The sequence below is a fragment of the Macaca mulatta genome, chromosome 12, assembly GCF_049350105.2.
Source record: "Macaca mulatta isolate MMU2019108-1 chromosome 12, T2T-MMU8v2.0, whole genome shotgun sequence".
In the NCBI taxonomy this organism is placed as follows: domain Eukaryota; kingdom Metazoa; phylum Chordata; class Mammalia; order Primates; family Cercopithecidae; genus Macaca; species Macaca mulatta.
Window position 1 is genome coordinate 26,037,436 of NC_133417.1, and position 18,259 is coordinate 26,055,694.

The window sequence follows — 18,259 nt, forward strand, 5'->3', positions numbered from 1 at the left end:
TAAGGTGTCACAATATTGATAAGACTGCCTCCTCTACCCTAATGAAGCATCCTCTAGAGTTTCCTACTCCCCTCAAATTAAATTGAGGCTCTTTAGTATAGAAATCTCAAGGCTTTTCTGGAAATTCAGTGAATTTTCCACCTCGTCTCACCAGTTACCATAATACTGAGCTGCAGTTACCTGCTGTCCTTTCATGTTAGAGACCACACTACTTGTTCCCCAAGGATGTCTTCAGCATCTTGGCCCTCCCCAGTTTGGGCTTACTAGACTCACAGCCTGCCTTAAAAGCCCAGCATGAGTAGAAGTCTGCTTTGACCCTCTAGCCTCCCAGGACCCCCTAGCTGAACTCCTTGCGACACTTTATCACTTTATTTTTGCACCCTGAGCTCCTTGGGTACAGGCTAACCTCACCTACAAATACAGACCAATGCTTTTGTCACTGTCATAGATCCTTCACCTGCTCATTGTTGCCTTAGAGCAGTGACCATGCATTCATTCAACAGATGTTTGCTAATTTCCTACATGTGCCACACTGTGCTCACCACTAGAATGTAAAGATGACCCAACAGCATGGACTCTGCCCTGTGGAACTTACCTGCTAGCAAGTGGTAACTTCCATCTTTTGTTGAATGCCCACTAGGTGCTAGTCACTAAACTAAGCACCCTTTTTCTCCCAGATAATCTTTGCAGCTTAAAAGAGGTGAGTTTTTCATATCATCCTTTTACATATGAGGAACCTGAGACTTAGAGATGGCAAGTCGTTTGCTCAGAGTCCCACACCTAGTAAGGATCAGCGTGAGATCACGACTTGCAAGTCCACAGTCAACCCTCATGAGGCCGCCTCCTGGTGTTAGCACCCATATACTGAGTGAGTCAGAGGACTAGGGAGATGCTACATGTTCTCTATCCTTCTCCTTCATGGCATCATGTTCTGTTTCCACAGATTGAGCCATACATGCCATATGAATTTACATGTGAGGGGATGCTACAGAGAATCAATGCTTTCATTGAAAAACAGGTAAGGCTTATCAGAAGTCAGTCTGTCTTTGCTGTGTACTGCTTCCTGTGACCCCATAGGGCTCTCAAGAACACTTAAGAGTTCACTGTGTTTCTGTGGCTATTTTCCTGCTTTGGGAGACTCTAGGAGCTGGATAATAGTAGCACTGTCATGGTCACCCAAGAGAACCAGTATTCCCTTGGAGTAGGTATGTTCTTGATGACATGTAAGGTGAAATGGAAACTTACAAGAGAGATGGGATGATTACTGTGAAGATTCCCCTGACCCTCAGGGTCTGTGCCCTGAGTGGGTTCTGAGACCCATTAGGAAGACTTGGGACGGGAGGGGTCAGACAGCTTTCTGGTCCTGCCCCATCTTCATTTGTCACCTTAAGAAAGGCAAGAATTGAAACCAGCTGTTTCTAAGCATTATTTTAATAAAACATGTTCAGCAGTTCTAAATGTAAGGACTTTTTAGAGGAAAGCAGGACCCTTTGTCAAATGAAACCTTATAAGTATATAAAACAGATAAAAAGCAGGACAAAGCCAAGGAGGGTGCCAAGAGTCCCACTTTCCCCAACAAAGTTGGGAAACTGCAGCATGTGCTCCTTGAAGTAAAGACCAGGAGCCTGTTGCTGTCATTTTATAGCATTTTAATTCCTTGGACTTCAAAAGCAACACAGAGCTAGAAATAGACAGACTCAGAACCCCTGTGGGTAGGAGAATATGAACTCTTTGACTAGATTCCAGAAATAAGGTGCTCTTCTTAAAGGATAAAGCATTTTTAAGGCAATCAAGGGATCTTTACACAATAGGGGATGAGGATGGTGCAAGCTGAAAATAGAAATGGTGTATTGAAAATCTAAGTAGGCCCAAGGTGGGCTTCAAAGGAAGAGTTGGTGGTTTGAGGAGACTGAAACTGTGGCGAGCAGCCAGCAGCCCTGGGTGCTGCCGTTGGAGCTGGGAGCCTTGGTCATATCCTTTGGGGTGGTGTGTCTGATACGCTGAGCTTTTGTTAGCAGCAAGAGGGCATGCTCTGCAGCCTGGCCATGTGGGTTTTACTCCTGGCACCATGTGTTTCTATTTATATGACTTGGGCATGTTACTTGGCCTCTCTATGCCTTACTTTCCTTGTCTGTAAAATAAGGATAATGCTAATAGGACCTACTTCATAGGGCTGATGTGAGGATCGAATGAGCTAATACGTACAAAGTGCTTAGAACAGAGCCTGGCACATACATAGTGCTCAATAAATGCAAACTGGTACTGTTGATTATTTAATACATTATGCTATATTGTATTGTAATACACTACTTTTTAATATAATTATCTGGTTTCACGAGAAACCATTTGAATCTTTATCTCATTCAGCCTTTATATGACACCAGAATGATAGTATCATCACAACTCTAGCAACCACATCCATACAGATTTTGTGCCAGCATGTGCCTGACACATCATAATATATCATTTAATTCTCACAGTAATTCCAGGAGGTGGTAGTAGTAACCCCATTATCTGGGTGGTGGAAACCAAGACTCACAGTTACAGGCTCACAGATTGTGGAATCAAGAATTGATACTGGTTTGATATGAGGCCAAGTCTGCACCAACAGTGCTTACCAGGACCTCAGGAGACAGAAGGTGTCCAGAGCTTTGCTTCCCATCTTCTTACATCATCAAGGGCTGCTCACCCTTCCTGCAGCTGCAGGGAAGAGTTGCAGGGCCTCCTTCAATTGTAGGTCTTAAGACATCACAGCTCTTGCCACCATCTCGGCGGCTCTCTTGAGATCATACTAGGATCCCTGCAGCTTCTGCTGAAACCCTCTTTGCCTGTCTCCACTTCCTCTTAGGGAAAATAGTTACCCAACCGCCAGGCATAAATGACTCTTGATCAGGTTTATTTGAAGGCTTTTATTTCTCCCCTGAGGCTCAGGAATCCCAGCTGGTCTTTAAAAGTTATCAGGTCCTCTGCAAGTCTTGCTGCGTTTCCTTTCAAACAGGAAGGTCCTGTTCCCCAAATAGACCTTGCTAAATGCTCCATAATGCAGAGGCTCCACCTGGCTTCACCTCTGTATCCCTAGTAACCTGCTGGACACATGGTCGGTGCACAGTAACTTCCAGGTGACAGAAACAAGGAAGGAAGGAGGAAGGGAGGGAGGGTGTGCTTTTTATTCCTGTGTGTCAGGAACCAGGAAGCTCATCCTGGACTTTATGATTTGTGTAATATATGTTACCAAAATTGTTTGCTGGAAAGCATGCTAATAAAACTGCACACCCCCCACCCCCACCATATAGGCCTTTCTGCAGAGATCTGCAGTTCACAGAAATCCAGAGGTTTCTTTTTTGCCTGCTGTTGTTGATCATTCCTCTACTCTGAATATTTGTCAGCTGGAGCATGCCATGGGCTGTGCAGTCAGTTGGGGAGGAGAATATCTCCAAGTCCCCATCCCTGCCCTCAAGTAGCTGCAAGTTTCATGGAGAAGGCAGCCAAGTCCACAGGCAGTAACTGCCACTGCTGTAGGTTCACCCTGGTAATAGTGAAGTAACAGGATGCTTTGGGATCATATGGCCCAGCCTGCAGAGGGAAGATGGGGGAGAAATGGTAGAGTGTATCCGAAGGCATCTTGCAGGAGGTGAGTCCTGAAGGCAAACTGGTAGCACAGATGGAAGGCTGGACAAGTCCAGATATAAAGGCCTGGAGATGTGGGGAAAATGTCATGGGGAATGATAGGCACTTGACTGAAGAGAGGGATGAGGTAAGAGACCAGGCTGGAGGAGGAGATTACAGAATGTGAAAAGATGCTGAGGCTCAGCTGAAGAATTCCAGTTTGATTCTGGGATAATAGGAAGCTAAAGAAAGGCTTTGCTGCAGACTAAGGGGCAGTGGAACTCTCAGATTGGTGCTTAGAAAAATCATTCCAGGAATCTGGTTTTAGGGGCATTTTTTATTAAACATTCTCCAAATGCTCCTAAATGAGCAATAAAGGGGGCCTATTTTGAGTTTATCTCAGAGATTCTGTTAAACCCAGAATGTTCCCCTGATGCCAGAAGGAAGATAGGAAGCCAAGATCCCATTGGTTCACAGATTGAGTCTTCTACCTCTTTTAGCTCCAGACCCCAGTGTTTTATAGGTTGGAGTATTCATTATTTTTTGCAACTAGACGAGTATCTTCAAAGGGCAGCGAGGATGGAGAGGAAGTTTTCCTGGTATGAACAAGAAAGCCTGCAGCTCCTAGGAGGCGCTTCCCATCCCTTGGATGGTAGGAGCCCTGCAGCCCTAATTAGGCTGATATCTGCCTTCAGAGTTCTCCATGTGATCTGCAAGGAGAACACAGAAGCTTTTGCTCCAGAAACCTTTCAGGGTTGTCCGTCACGCTCAGCCAAGGCAGTGGGAACCAGAGGGAGCCAACAGACAGCAATCGAGGGCACTCCGGGCTTCAGTGTGCAGTTGAGCAGTTGCCAGCAGGAAGCCCACCTCATACCCAGCCCTCCCTGTGTGCAGGCACCCAATGAGAAAGACTCCTGGATCTAGGAAAACCACTTGCTCCTTTCTCTTAATGTCCCCGCTTCCTTTACTGTATTAAAAATGTTGATTCAGAGTGCATGCTCTTTTAAATCAGCTTTCTCAGAGAGATGCTGTCTCTAGCAGGGGGAAATTCTTTGTAATCTAAGATTAAGCACCATTGTTCCCTATCTTGAGTATGTCTGGGCTTGTTAAGGTTTTCGTTATGCATTTCTTGGGAAAGTCTTTTGTATTAGCCTCAGGTCAGAGAGTATAGCAGGACTTTTTTGAAGGAATGGCAATTTCAGATTAATTTATTAAAACCATACATACGCTCTTGAGTTCTATTTTCTATTTCCTGTAAAGACACTGTAAATGTATAGGATGGTCACAGCCATGTTAATTTGTGAAGAGCTATGTGATTCATGGGAAAAGCATTCTGGAGAGATGGAGGGTAAAAAAAGAGTTAACTCCAAGAATGGCTGTGGAATCAGCTGAAGGTCCTAGGATGTGTATTCATCAGAGCCCAAAATAAGCCCACTATGGAGTGTTGTAGATGCAAGGATTGTAGTGTTGTAGATGCAAGTGTTGTAGATGTTGTTATGAATCTGGATAGTCCAAGGGTGGGAGAAATGGTAGAGGTGACAGATTGCAAGGAAAGAGGGAGAAATTGAAAAGGGAAGAAGGTTGGTACTAGCTTGAGGAATGTTTACTCTTGAGAAATAAATAGCTTTTGTTTACCCAGCCATTCCTGTACCCAGAGAGACTAGGCAGGTAATGATTAAGCACTGAACCCTAGCAGCTGACTGCCTGGGTTCACATCTTAGCTCTGCTTGCCACTGTGTTTCTGACCTTGGGCAAGTTACCTAACATCTCTGTGCTCTTTCCTCTTCTGAGAAATAGGGATAATGCAACCTACCCATCAGGCTGGTGGAAGAAAGGGTAGTTTGATAATGTTTAGCACTAAGAACAATGTCTGGCCCATGTGGGTGCTCTCAAAGCCTTTGCTACAAGTTGCCGCAGGAGCCCAGAAACCGACTAAAGTGTGTTTTTCAAACTGGCTCACTGAGGTATAATGTACAGACCATAAAGTTCACCGCATATAAGGATGCAAGTCAATGATTTTTTTTTTTTTAGCAAATTGTTAGTGTTACACAACTACCACCACACTCTAGTTTAGCAGCATTTCCATCACCCCAAAAAACTCATTTGTCCCTGTTAGCAATCAATCCTTGCTCCCATCCCAGCCCTAGGAAACCACTGATCTGTTTCCTGCCTTTTTAGATGAGCCTTTTCTGGAGATTTCTGGTGTCTTTCACTTAGCATGATGTTTTGGGGGTTCACCCATGTTGTTAAATGTGTCAGAACTGATTTTATTGCTGAATAGTATTCCATGAATGGATAGATTAATACTACAATTTGTTTATCCATTCACCAGTTGATGGGCTTTGGGGTTATGTCTACATTTTGACTAATGTGGTAGGTGCTGTTGTGAACATTCACATGCAACCTGTTTTCATTTCTCCTGGATAGACTCCTAGAAGTGTGTGAATAAGGTAGATTTCTGTTTCGGCTCTTCAAAGGTGAGCTTGTTGCTCAATGGGAATTGCATGTGTAGAGATAATTCATGGAGATTGCCGCCTGCTGCTCAGTTTTACAGGCACCATCACTGTTTCTTTTGTGGAAATAAAAATTCACACTCACTTCTGGGAAACAACCTCTGGGGCCATGTGTGGACACAGTTCACTTTGTTTTAAGGGAAAACACACGCCAAGAATGGTCAGTTTCAGCCTGGCACCTGAGGTGTGCTAATCCAGTTACTCAATATTAATGGAACACTTCCTGTGCCAGGCCCTGGATTTCTCAGCTGTAACACAGATAACCAATATGTGCCTTATCCCTCAAATAGCCGACCGAACGGGGCCCAGACCCCATTTTCATGGTCTTACCTGTCCTACCAACCTTTTTTTTTTTTTTTTTTTTTTTTTTTTTGCCAATTTCTGGTTTTTCTTTCTCTAGATCCTGCCTGCAGACATTTATATGTGAACCTGTGTTCTTGGTTGCAGACAATGTAGGTTCCCACCAAAATCCACTTGCACTGAATCTCTCGTGGGCTTATTAGTAACTCTGTGAAAGAGATGGCTGCAGTGGGTGGGGTGGGGTGGGGGTTTCTGGACCCCTTTCACACACCACTCAGCCCTCTCTGACTGGCCCTTCTGTTACCACTCCTCTGCTTTGCTCTGAACAAGTGACCCGTCCCCTGGCCCAGCAAACCAAGAGGGCACAAACAAGCAGCCCCTCTACCTAGCGCTTTTCTCAGGGAGCATTCTCTTCCCCTTCTCTGTCCCCTTCTGTATTTTTATGGTGTTTTCCCCAGGCTGCTAATTAGCCTTCTTTACGAAGGCAGTGCTCTTACCTCTTCTTCATGGTTGGTTGTGTTCATTTGTCTCATAAATTGGTTGGTTATTAGACTTTTCGTTGGTTTATGGCTACTGCATGGAAATTTCGGGATAGTCAAGCACATTTAGAGAAATTTGGTGATTGGTTGAAATAATTGTTAGGGAAAAATGCAGATGTTCTGTGTTCTAAGCGGACTTGTTAACCAGATTGGAAATTACTGTTTATATCTCATTCTGCCTGCATAGGAGCTCGTTGAGTTAGAATAGTTTCCTTTTCTACTGCTGCTGCTGTCAAAGCCTCAGGATGCAAAAAACATTCAGTTTAGTTGAGCAGCTCCTGCAGTCTGTTCCCAGCACCAACTATCTGCAAAGCGCCATGTTAGAGGTAAGCTACTAACTTCTATGCAGCCTACAAAAGCCAGATGGCCTTCCCTATCTCCTGGAAGCCTTCTCTGACTGCTACCACCACTTTCCTCTTCCCTAGTGTTAATCTTTTCCTTTCTGCAAGTGGCCTGCGCAACCTATTTGGGCATTTGTTTTGTACTGTTCTGTAATTTTTTAGCCTTGGCCTCTCTTACTAGACTGCGCACTGAACCTCTGAGTCCAGGGACTGTGTCTCCTTCATGTTTGTATTTCCAACACCCAGTGGGAGACTTTAATAGCCATTTGTAAAGTACTGAATGGGGAAACCTTCAAAGCCAGCTTACATGAGTGTTTCATGGGGGTTTGTTAAATAGAGGTGCCCTGTCTCAGGGTCTCAATCCCGTATCTTTCTCCTGTGCTATTGCGGCAGCTTCCTGTCTCTCTGCTTCGGCTTTGCTCCTGCAGTCTGTTCCCAGCATGCAGATCCCATCACCCCTCTTCCCAGAAATCTCCAATGTCTTCCATCTTACTTCAAGGAAAAGCTCTGACTCCCAGGGCCCTCCTGAACCCCATTACTTCCGACCCATAATACACTCTGTCAAGGTACCCGGAAGCGCCTGCTCCCCCTGGAATGTACTCCCTCGTCAGATCCTCTGATCTAGATGTTCCTCTGCCTAGAAAGTTCCTCCCAGATGCTTGCGTGGCTCACTCCTTTACTTCCTCGTGTCTTTTCCCAGCTGCCACCATTTCAGTGATGCCTTATCAGGACATCATCTCTGCCAACAGTCTCACTTCATTATTTTATAGAGTACTTACCACCTTTTAATGTACTGCATATATTGACTTATCTGTTGTTTTTCTGTCTCCCTCACTGAATGCAAGCCCTATGAAGGCAGGGTTTTGTGGTTCCTCTGCTTCATCATCCCCTCCCCTGCACTCCAGGCACTAGATTGCATGTAGTCATGGTGACAGCCAACATGCAGATGGTGTTTTTGTGTCAGGTGCTTTTCTGAGCATGTTACACATTATGATTAATAAACGGAGGAGTTAAGAGTCCACCAGGCAGTCTGAGCTCTGAGCCCTTATGCTTTTCTGCCTAGTAGCAAGTATTTGTTCAGTGAATGAAGGAATGAGTGCTTATGGTAAAGAGATAAGGCAAGTTGGCACTGTCTTATTAGCCTGTGCTTCAGTTGAATGAAACAGGATGCCTAGCCTTCTCTGAGCACCCAATGGGACTGGCACTTATGGGAGAGAAGAGGCTATGACAGGGGCTTCCATTTCAATTGTGCCCTAAAAGCAGTTGGACCAAAAGATGGCTCTTGTGGATGGAGGTGAATTACCGTATGTAATCAGCCAACTCAACTTTTACCTCCAGACCCTTGCAGCAAAGAACGGTCAACCTTGGAACATTAGCATCACAAAGTTCTTTCTTATCGGTCACCTCATTTTTTTCTCACAGGAATTAGATAGGGAGTGAAGGACGGATGGCATCATCCTCATTTTATGTGCAAGAGCAGGCAGAGCTGAAGAGACATCTGTGAAGTCCCACAGCTGGGAGCCAGAATCCTCACCCAGACCCCCAGTTTTCTCCTGCCACCTTCAGGCCTCCTTCTGTTCAATGTGATCACCTTTAGACTTTCCAGGTGGCACCAAGCTTTGAGAAGGTCCTGCTGCTATTTTTACTATTCCTGATTCTGTTGACCCCCAAAACAGACTGCTGAGAGGATGCTAGTCCATGCTTTTGGGGAGCACGAGAAAGGGTTCCTGGAGCTCCAGTGTTCATGTGCAGGATGGAACTGAGCACACCCGTTGAGGGGGACCTTGAGAGGGGAGGCTGCTGTAGTTTACAAAGAAATGAACAAACAGGGCATATCAGTCCTCCAGTGCAGCTTTAAGGGCATTTGCCATGGTTTGGGCCTTGCAGTGCCATCCTGCCCTGCTGGGACCAGGGTGCAAGATGTCCGTTCATCTAGGGCTGCCCCAGATTCTGCAGATGTCTCCAGTGCCATACCTTGGAAGCTTTACGGGGCACAGGCAGCTCTTCCAAGAAGGGCTAACAGGAGGAAAAGGAGCATTTATGGAGCACCTGCCATTTGCTGCATTCTGCTCAGCTCCACTTCTTACTATCTGTTAGCCTCACTCTCTGCAGACTAGCAGGAGATGAGACCAGACCGGGTAACACGCCCAAAGCACCACTGTGGTGGGGTAAGGCTTCCAATCTGCTCCTTCTAACTTGAAGCACATTCCTTCACCATGTCACTTCCTCCTTGTCAAACAAAGGAAGACTCTTTGCCCTAGCTTCAGGGTTTTGTTTTGTTTTTTGTTCTATTGCCCAGGCTGGAGTGCAGTGGTGCGACCTCTGCTCACTGAAACCTCTGCCTCCCGGGTTCAAGCAATTCCCCCGTCTTAGCCTTCTGAGTAGCTGGGATTACAGGCACGCACCACCACGCCTGGCCAATTTCTCTCTATTTTTAGTAGAGATGGAGTTTTACCATGTTGACCAGGCTGGTCTCAAACTCCTGAGCTCAGGTGATCCGCCCACCTCGGCCTCCCAAAGCCCTGGGATTACAGGCATGAGCCACTGCGCCTGGCCTCTAGCTTCAGTGTTAACCTTTGTGCTGCTTCCTGTACCCCATGAGGCTGAGCATGAATAAGGAGCCAAGTTTCTAAAGAGTCTCCAAACTCAACAGGTACAGAGATACTGCCCTCAGCTCTGTTTGTAGGTGTCATGTAAGTAGCGATTTTCCACAGTTTTCTTACAAGTCATGATTCATAAGCCTAAACAGGAGCTTTCAGCCTTCGTGGATCTTCATTTCCCCAGCCTAATCAGGACTGGGTCAAGCCAAATCCAAGACGCAGAGAGAAACATTCCCACTTGGCTTCTTTCTGTTCAGTCGCATGACTTGGTGTATGTGGATTTAGAAGTCTCTCTATTATAAAATATAAAGGCTGCAGAAGTTATCCAACTGCTCCTAAAGAATTACAGGTTGAGTGGGCTGGCATGGTGGCTCACATCTGTAATCCCAGCACTTTGGGAGGCTGAGGCAAGCGAATCCCCTGAGGCTAGGAGTTCAAGATCAGCCTGGCCAACATGGCAAAACCCTGTCTTTACTAAAAATACAAAAATTAGCTGGGCGTGATGGCATGTACCTGTAATCCCAGGTACTCAGGAGACTGAGGCAGGAAAATTGGTTGAACCTGGGAGAGGGAGGTTGCAGTGAACAAAGATCATGCCACTGTACTCCAGCCTGGGCGATACAGCGAGACTCCATCTCAAAAAAAAAGAATTATAGATTGAGTATCCCTAATTTGAAAATCCAAAATGCTCCAAGATCTGAAACTTTTTGAGTACCAATATGACACTACCATGGAACATTTCACACATAATAGTACTTTAACTTTGTTTAATGCACAAATGTATTTAAAATATTGTATAAAATTACCTTTAGCCTCCATGTTTAAGATCTATATGAAACATAAATGAATTTTATGTTGAGATTTGACTCTCATCCCAAAGATAGCTTATTATATGTAAATATTCCAAAATCTGAAAAAATCCAAACACTTCTCATCCTAAGCATTTCAGATAAGGGATATTCAAACTATATAAACAAGGTTGCTTGCATTAGCCAACCAGAAAAACAACCAAAAAACACTTTACCTTTTCCAAATGCCCATGTCCTCACTCAGCTCTGATCATCAGTAACTCCATTGATCACTGTGTGCTTTCATTCTTCCTGTCTGATGACAACTGTCCCGATGGGATGGGCAGAGTGTCAAAGGCTAGCCAGTAGGTTTCCTGTCACCTAAGAAAGCAACAGCCACCAGTGATCACTGTGTCCCCATTCAGGGTCCCACAAGTCTGTGCAGTCACGCTGTCAGCCTTAGTAGCAGCATTCAGACTCAAGTTATCTTGCCACAATACAGGCTTAACAGGGGCCTGGATTGTGCTCAAAATCACCATGAATATAAGGAGTCATTTGAGGGCCTTCCTGTCCAGTTGTCTGTCTCTGGTGGTGCCCATGGCTGTATGGGTCCTGGGACACTCTGCTTACCCATTCACCCACTGTGCATCATTTTCAGAAGAGTAAGCTGCATCCTAATATCCCTCAATAATCCAATGTGTTTCTTTTCATCTCTGAATGATTAGACCTTCCTGGAATTCTGTTTGCAGCTGATAGGAATCCAAGTTCTAGGTTTCCTGCCTACTCTTTGGTGAAGCATTTTGCTCATTAACCACCAAAACTCACTCAGGCTGGAGTAGTCGAGTCCGCTTATCATAGGAACACATGAGTGGAGGGCAGCAGTGGGTTTGCCTGCCTTGGTGGAATCAGGATCCTTGATTTAAGGAGACTATAAGAGAAGCTAGCACCAAGTAACCCAGTAGTAACCTACAGTTGCCTTTCTCAGCTGGCAATGCCTTTCTCAGCATTTCCTCCTTCAAGGAGATAGGAAGAAGCAATAACCCTAAGAAATCATCAGTATCATCATCTTAGTTTCTGATGAGGAAACTTAAGTCTTCAGACTGTTAGGTATTTTGCCCAAATAGGTGGCTATTCTTAATCATCACCATCGACAATTTGCAACCAGACTATTTAGAGCCTCTGCTCTTCAAGGCTCAAAGGTTACATAGCTGGTAAAAGCAAGAGGCAGGATGTGCTCTCAAGGCCAGCTGCCCACAGAGCCTTGGGTGGGTTTTGCTTTGTTCTTTCTAACTGTCTTTTGGCTCATTGAAAGTAACACAAGGCCGGGCACGGTGGCTCACACCTGTAATCCCAGCACTTTGGGAGGTCAAGTTGGGCAGATCACCTGAGGTCAGGAGTTCAAGACCAGCCTGGCCAACAAGGCAAAACCTCGTCTCTACTAAAAATACAAAAATTAGCTGGGTGTGGTGGTGCACACCTGTAGTTCCAGCTACTCGGGAAGCTGAGGCAGGAGAATTGCGTGAACCCAGGAGGCGGAGGTGGCAGGAAACAGAGATTGTGCCACTGTACTCCAGCCTGGGTGACAGCACAAGACTCTGTCTCAAAAAAGTCTATATACAAGCACAAGGTTAAAAAAAAGAAAAATGGCAACAGTATGCCCTCTGGATGCAGCTCTGGGCCAGCCTCTGTTCTGGTGCCACACCCACCTCCATGCCAAGGGACCCACTTGGTAGCGTGAGACCCTCATATCCCTGTGGTGGCATTCTACATGACAGACAAGGGAGGGGCAGAAACATTTCCTCCGCCTGCACCAGTGCTAGGAGCCCTGGGCCCTGAGATTACTGATCAACTCCTCCACACAGATCTGGAAAGGAAATGTGAGAAAAAGTAGGATACTCCAGAAGGACACACATTAAAAAGTACATTTCCTTACCACTCCTGGTGCTGGTACTCCATGTTACTTCTCAGGGGCAGTCCTCCAGCCCTCTCCTAACCCCCGAGTCCTCCTTAGACCTGCTGGTTTCCTCTACTCCCTCTAGATCCCAGGGTCAACTGGCTGTGCCCAACTCGGAGCACTTAACACATGTTCCTGGTAGGGGGTGCCATATTCCTGCTCATCCTATCATATGCTACTTAGACTATTTCTCCAGTTCTTGAATATATGAAATGTTGTACAGAAGATCCTCAAATAATGTCATTTTGCTATAATGTTGCGAATGAAGAAAGTTGATTCCTGGCCGGGCCCACTGTCTGTGTGGAGTCGGCCCATTCTCCCTGTGTCTTCATGGGTGTTCTTCAAGGACTCTGATTTTCTCTCACATCCCCCAGCTGGGCACCTGAGGTGAACTGGCATGTCTACATGGTCCCAGCATGAGTGAGTGGGGGTGTATATGAATGCACCCTGAGATGGAACCGTGTTCCGTCCAGGGCTGCTTCCCACCTGGCACCCTGAGCTGCTGGTACAGGCTTCAGCCACCCTCGACCGTGAGCTGGAATAACAGGGTTCGAAAACAAATGAATCGATACAAATTATTGTACAATAAAAGCTTCATAAAGTCTACGATAATCATACACATGCAAGAAATCAGAGAGAAGGGAACAGACCAGCTGGTGGAGGCAGGCCTGATTGCGGTGCCATGTTAGTGATTGATTGATAGTGAATTACGAGGTGGGAGGAGGCACGCCTTACAATTTTCACTTCGCGAATGTGTATTACTCGATTGAACCCACCACCACTACAACTGCTGTTACTCACTGATTCACCAAAAATTGAGTAAATAATTTATCTTACTTACATTTGTCTTTCTTAAATGTATGTATAGCTCACATTTGTTTCAATGTTTAATATTAGAAGTGTTTTGGGTCTTTATTTAGAAGTTTGGTGATGTTTTTTGACAAGAAATGTGCCATAGAAACTTAACTCTTTATTAATATCAATTAGCCTGTTGTAAAATTGGTTTATTTTGTCATTTCGCTTAACGTTGCAGTTTCTGAGAGACTATTCACGACACTAAGTGAGGACTTACTGTACTTGTTTTCAACCAACCAGCACTAAGTCCCTACTGAGGACATAGCACGATATGAGGTGGTATCAGAAGTGTCTGCAGTCTTCCTTGGCATGATCTTCACCTCAGAGCGTCAGAACCTTGCCATTGAGATAAAAGTAGCGCTCATGAAACAATGTCATATTAGGTAACTGCCAAGATAGGGTAGACACAGTGCATTTGGAATCAGAGAAGGGAACAGACCAGCTGGTGGAGGTTTGTCTGAAGATGGGCCTTGAAGAGCAGAGGCTCTAAATAGCCTGGCTTCAAAGTGTCGATGGTGATGATTGAGAATAGCCACCCTTCATGGGCAGGCGTGGTGCCAAGCTCATCATAAGTATGACCTCTCATCCTGGAGCCCTTTGTGGAAGGCAGTGCTCTTGGTTCCCATCTTGAGGTTGAGTAAGCTGGTGGTTAGAGAGGTCAAGATCTGGCCTGAAGGTATATTCCAGCTGAGCCCCAACCCAGCCCATCCATGTGGCTCCCAACTCTTCCCCGTCCCTGTGCTCTCCCAGTGTGCCGCCTCCCATTGCCAGAGTGGTTGGCAGAGCTGGGGATCCCCAGCTGTATCCTTGGCGCTGTGGCTGATGGCTTCATTGTCATTCTAGGACTTCTGCCATGGGCAAGTGATGTGGCCGCCCCTCAGTGCCCTGCAGGTCAAGCTTGCTGAGCCCGGGCAGTCCTGCAAGCAGGTGTGCCAGGAGAGCCAGCTCATCTGCGAGCCCTCTTTCTTCCAGCACCTCAACAAGGACAAGGACATGCTGAAGTAAGTGCCCTGGGGTGGGGGTGGGGCTGGGGACTGAGCCCCTAGACTCCATCTGGCCTTGTGGGGTAGTCAGGTGAGAGGTACAGGTTTCCACTTCCAAGCTACTGGGCTGTGGGGATAAGGTGTGGGAGGGGAGTATGTTGCAGCAGGATCCCCTGAGAGTTAGCCCAGTGTTGTTACTGTTCCTGTTGGGTGAGATGAAGTCACCTGGCGTGATGATGTGTTTAGAATTGGAATGGGGGTGTTGTATTTGCATCAATAAAACTGTATCTGGGTTTGAAGATTGTGGGAGGTGTTCAGCTTGCTAATGTTGACCCCAAGAACAGTGGAAGTAGAGGTGGGCACAGAGTCACAGGCGTAGATGGATCAGCTCTTCAGACCCCTGCTGGCAGCCAGGCCCCCAGCAGACTCTGAGCAGTGCAGGGGGCTGGTGGCTAGTGACATTGTTCAACCCTGGAGTCAGAAAGGAATGAGAAACATGGAGAAGGAGCTGGCACAAAACTGCCCACAACAATTTCCAAGAGCAGCCTTCTCCTGCGGCCTATTCTCTTTTGCAGTTTCTTCTAGGTCACTGGCACATGGTACATCTCAGGCCCCAGCAGACCTGAGTCTGCGGGGTCCCTTGGTAACGAGGTGGGTCGCCACTGGGAACGCTGGCGCAGGGCTGCACAGGGAGGCGCCTTCCCTGAATTTCTCACCTTGTGCTTACGTTACTTAGTGGCGCCTTTCCTTTCCCTTTGCATTGACATTTTCAGTTGGGCATTTGCAGTTCCCAAATTTCCATCTGAGGTTTCTTCTGACCTCTCACCCATGACCCTTGACAGGCCTGAATCCATTCTCTCCATGTTTATCACACCCCACCATGGTCCACATATTGCATAATTTTCTAGCCTCCCCACCCACCCACCACCTTAGTAGCTATGATTAGGTGTTTTCTCCAAGAGACTAGCCCAGAAATAATAAGACCCTGCTCTCCCAACTCCAGATATTCAATCTAGCAGGTATACCATTCCAGGCTTGAAGAGGATGTTTAGGAAGTGGAGTGGACCTGGGGCTCAGGGCTCACCTGTCCCTATTCTGGCTTCACGCCTGTTAGTGCTGTTAGCCACTGTTGTTATTTGTGCACCATGGTCTGAGTTGGCCTGTTTCCTGTGAGTCGTCTTATCCGTAAATGTGGTGTAAAACCCTTTGTAGGGAGAGTGTGTGGCCTCTTGTGTCCTGCCTGCTGCAGGGAAGCTCTCATGAGTAGGGGTGTGAGCTATGCTTTTTTTTTTTTTTTTTTTTTTTTTGAGACAGGGTCTCACTCTTTTGCCTAGGCTGGAGTGCAGTGGCGTGAACTTGGCTCACTGTAACCTCCACCTCCCAGGTTCAAGCAATTCTCATACCTCAGCCTGCCAAATAGCTGGGACTATAACTGCACGCCACCACGCCCAGCTAATTTTTGTATTTTTAGTAGAGACAGGGTTTTACCATGTTGGCCAGGCTGGTCTCAAACTCCTGGCCTTAGGTGATCTACCCCACTAGGCCTCCCAAAATGCTGGGATTACAAGTGTGAGCCACTGTACTCGGCCCTGGTGATGCTATTTTTTTCCTGTTCTTTTTATGAGAAGACCCAGGCACAGAAGCTGCCCTGATTACACCATGAAAACAAAAGCATAGGCCAAAAGTGGGGACTCGGGGCAGCACCCTGCTCTGCCACCAGGCAAGCTTTAGGGAGGGGGTGGTGGTCCGGGATGTCTGGAAAGCCTGTGATGGTCCAGAAGCTTCCAGTTCCACAGCGCAAATCTTGAATTGTAGGATTCTGAGGGGCTTTCCACTCGCTCCTTTTGCATATAGCTCTTGGAGCGAGGTGGCTTCTTGAGAACCCTGAGTCTCTCTGCATCAGAAGTCAGAACTCACTATTTACAGACTAGGGACTGTCTGCATAAGCCCACTTCTGGAAGAAGAGATATGAGAAGCGGCATCCTGGCAATGGGACCAAATGGGACTCCTGAACAGCACGGCTTCCTTCCTGGCCAGGCAGGAGTCAGGGCTCTTGGCCCAGGGACTCTGCTTAGGTTCTAGCTAGAAGTAGCACGGGGCCCTACAAAGGCAGGCCACCTCCAGGCCAGGGTCCAGGTCAGGGAAGGCAGGAAGGAGAAAGAGCAAATGGCCACTTCCCTCGCTTCTGCTAGTTTTCTCATCTGTAAAATGGGGATATCCTAGGTGATGGGTAAGATAATGAACAGCCCTTGCCAAAGACAGAGTAAAACACCCCTTTCTTCCAGAGAGCTTTGGGCAGTGGAGTAGGCCCGAGGCCACTGAGCCAAGACGGATAAGCCAACCCCAGCCCTGGCCCCTCCCCACCTCCATATCCATGCAGAGTTCATGGGAGCAAAAGGGCTTGGCATGGGACTGTCCTGAGGCCAGGCCCTGTGCCATGGGATCACTTGACCCCACCCCCACCCCCTACCCCACTGTAGAGATCAGGGCTTAGCAGGAGGCTGGAATGAATGCTAATTTTGCAATAAAGCCATCTGAAATTAATTCTCTGAACATAAGAACCCTGCTGAATAACTTGTTCATGCATTTGTAAATACTGATAATGTTATAAAACCCCAGCTATCTGGCAGTCTATTGAGTGCCTGCTCAGTGTGGAGGTGATCCTGGCCCATCCATATTCATAGCCAATTAGCAATTAGCAGTTCCTGCAAGCCAGTACTGCCTTTGTATCTCCAACTTGTAGCCTGCTTTGAGCTAAGCTTAAGTTCCTTTTTCAGTCTTTGGGTATCCATAGCGTTTAAGAACCACCTGTCCTTACTCTATAGTATGACTTTAGTATATCACATCAGGGGAATCCTTTGGAGTGTCCTGTGTTGTCTTGAATCAGGGCCATTCAGGAAACCAGCCTCGGGTTCTTGTGCATGCAGGGTGCAAGGGCACAGTTAAGCACTAAAGAGGCCACCACAGAGCACGCATGATTCATGTGTGACCCACATCCTCTGGACAAGTCTCCTCCCAGACTGGAGTAGGTACTGGAAGATGGAGGCTCCAGGAAGTGCTAGGGTCCATTCCAGTGTGGCCCAGTGGAGAGGACCTCAGTTCCATACACAGGGCCATGTGTTCCTGCCCAGTTTGTAATTTTGCTACCTCTTAAAGTTGTTTCTTCTAAAATGTTAAATTACTGGCAACTGGGGTTGCTCTATGCGAAGAATTACAAGCAGTACGGTCTAGACTGTGAGTGCTTTGTTACCTGAGAGAGGGAAGGTGACCCTTCGTAGGCCACCTGTTCAGCCCCGCACCATGTTGCTGGGGAAGACAGTGGCCCCAGCCCCATCAGGCAGGGCCAAGGGTAGAAGTCATCCAGGGACTCTGGCAAGACCCTGAACTTTTTGGTAGAAGGTTCTGATTTGGTATTGCTCCTGCTGCACTGAGAGCATCCCAGTGGAGTCTTTGCCAGGTGGGGCCTGGCGAGGCAGAGCCAGAAGGAACAGAGCCCTCTTGAGAGGGGGCTGAGGGAGGGAAGGCACTCTAGGGAAGGGGCAGGAGGGAGGGCAGGAGCAGCAGGTGAGACAGCAGCACTCGCCTCCTGTCCAGTGCATCCTGTCCTGTGTATTATAGATCTGTGTCAGGAAGGGACTGGTGACTTCTCAGCTCATTGCCTGACTTCAGGTGAGGAAGTGTGACCAGCCCCACTGGAGGAGGCTTTGCCTCTTCTTATTCTTCAAGAGCTATAAATTGTAAACTGAGACCTGATGAGCCCAGAAACTTTAACTCCCATCC

General features: G+C 46.9%; 1 protein-coding gene across 5 annotated transcripts in view; it reads left to right on the forward strand.

Annotated features, from left to right (window-relative positions):
• Positions 1 to 18,259, forward strand: part of MGAT5 (alpha-1,6-mannosylglycoprotein 6-beta-N-acetylglucosaminyltransferase) — a 336,921-nt gene that overhangs the window by 309,434 nt on the left and 9,228 nt on the right. For all 5 annotated transcript variants that reach the window (XR_013401979.1, XM_015109959.3, XM_015109960.3 and 2 more), the window contains exons 15-16: positions 944 to 1,018; positions 14,340 to 14,497. Coding sequence is in view for 4 of the 5 variants with exons in the window: in XM_015109959.3 (XP_014965445.1) it covers positions 944 to 1,018; positions 14,340 to 14,497 (233 nt within the window). In the remaining variant the exon portion in view is untranslated. The remainder of the gene's footprint in view (positions 1 to 943; positions 1,019 to 14,339; positions 14,498 to 18,259) is intronic.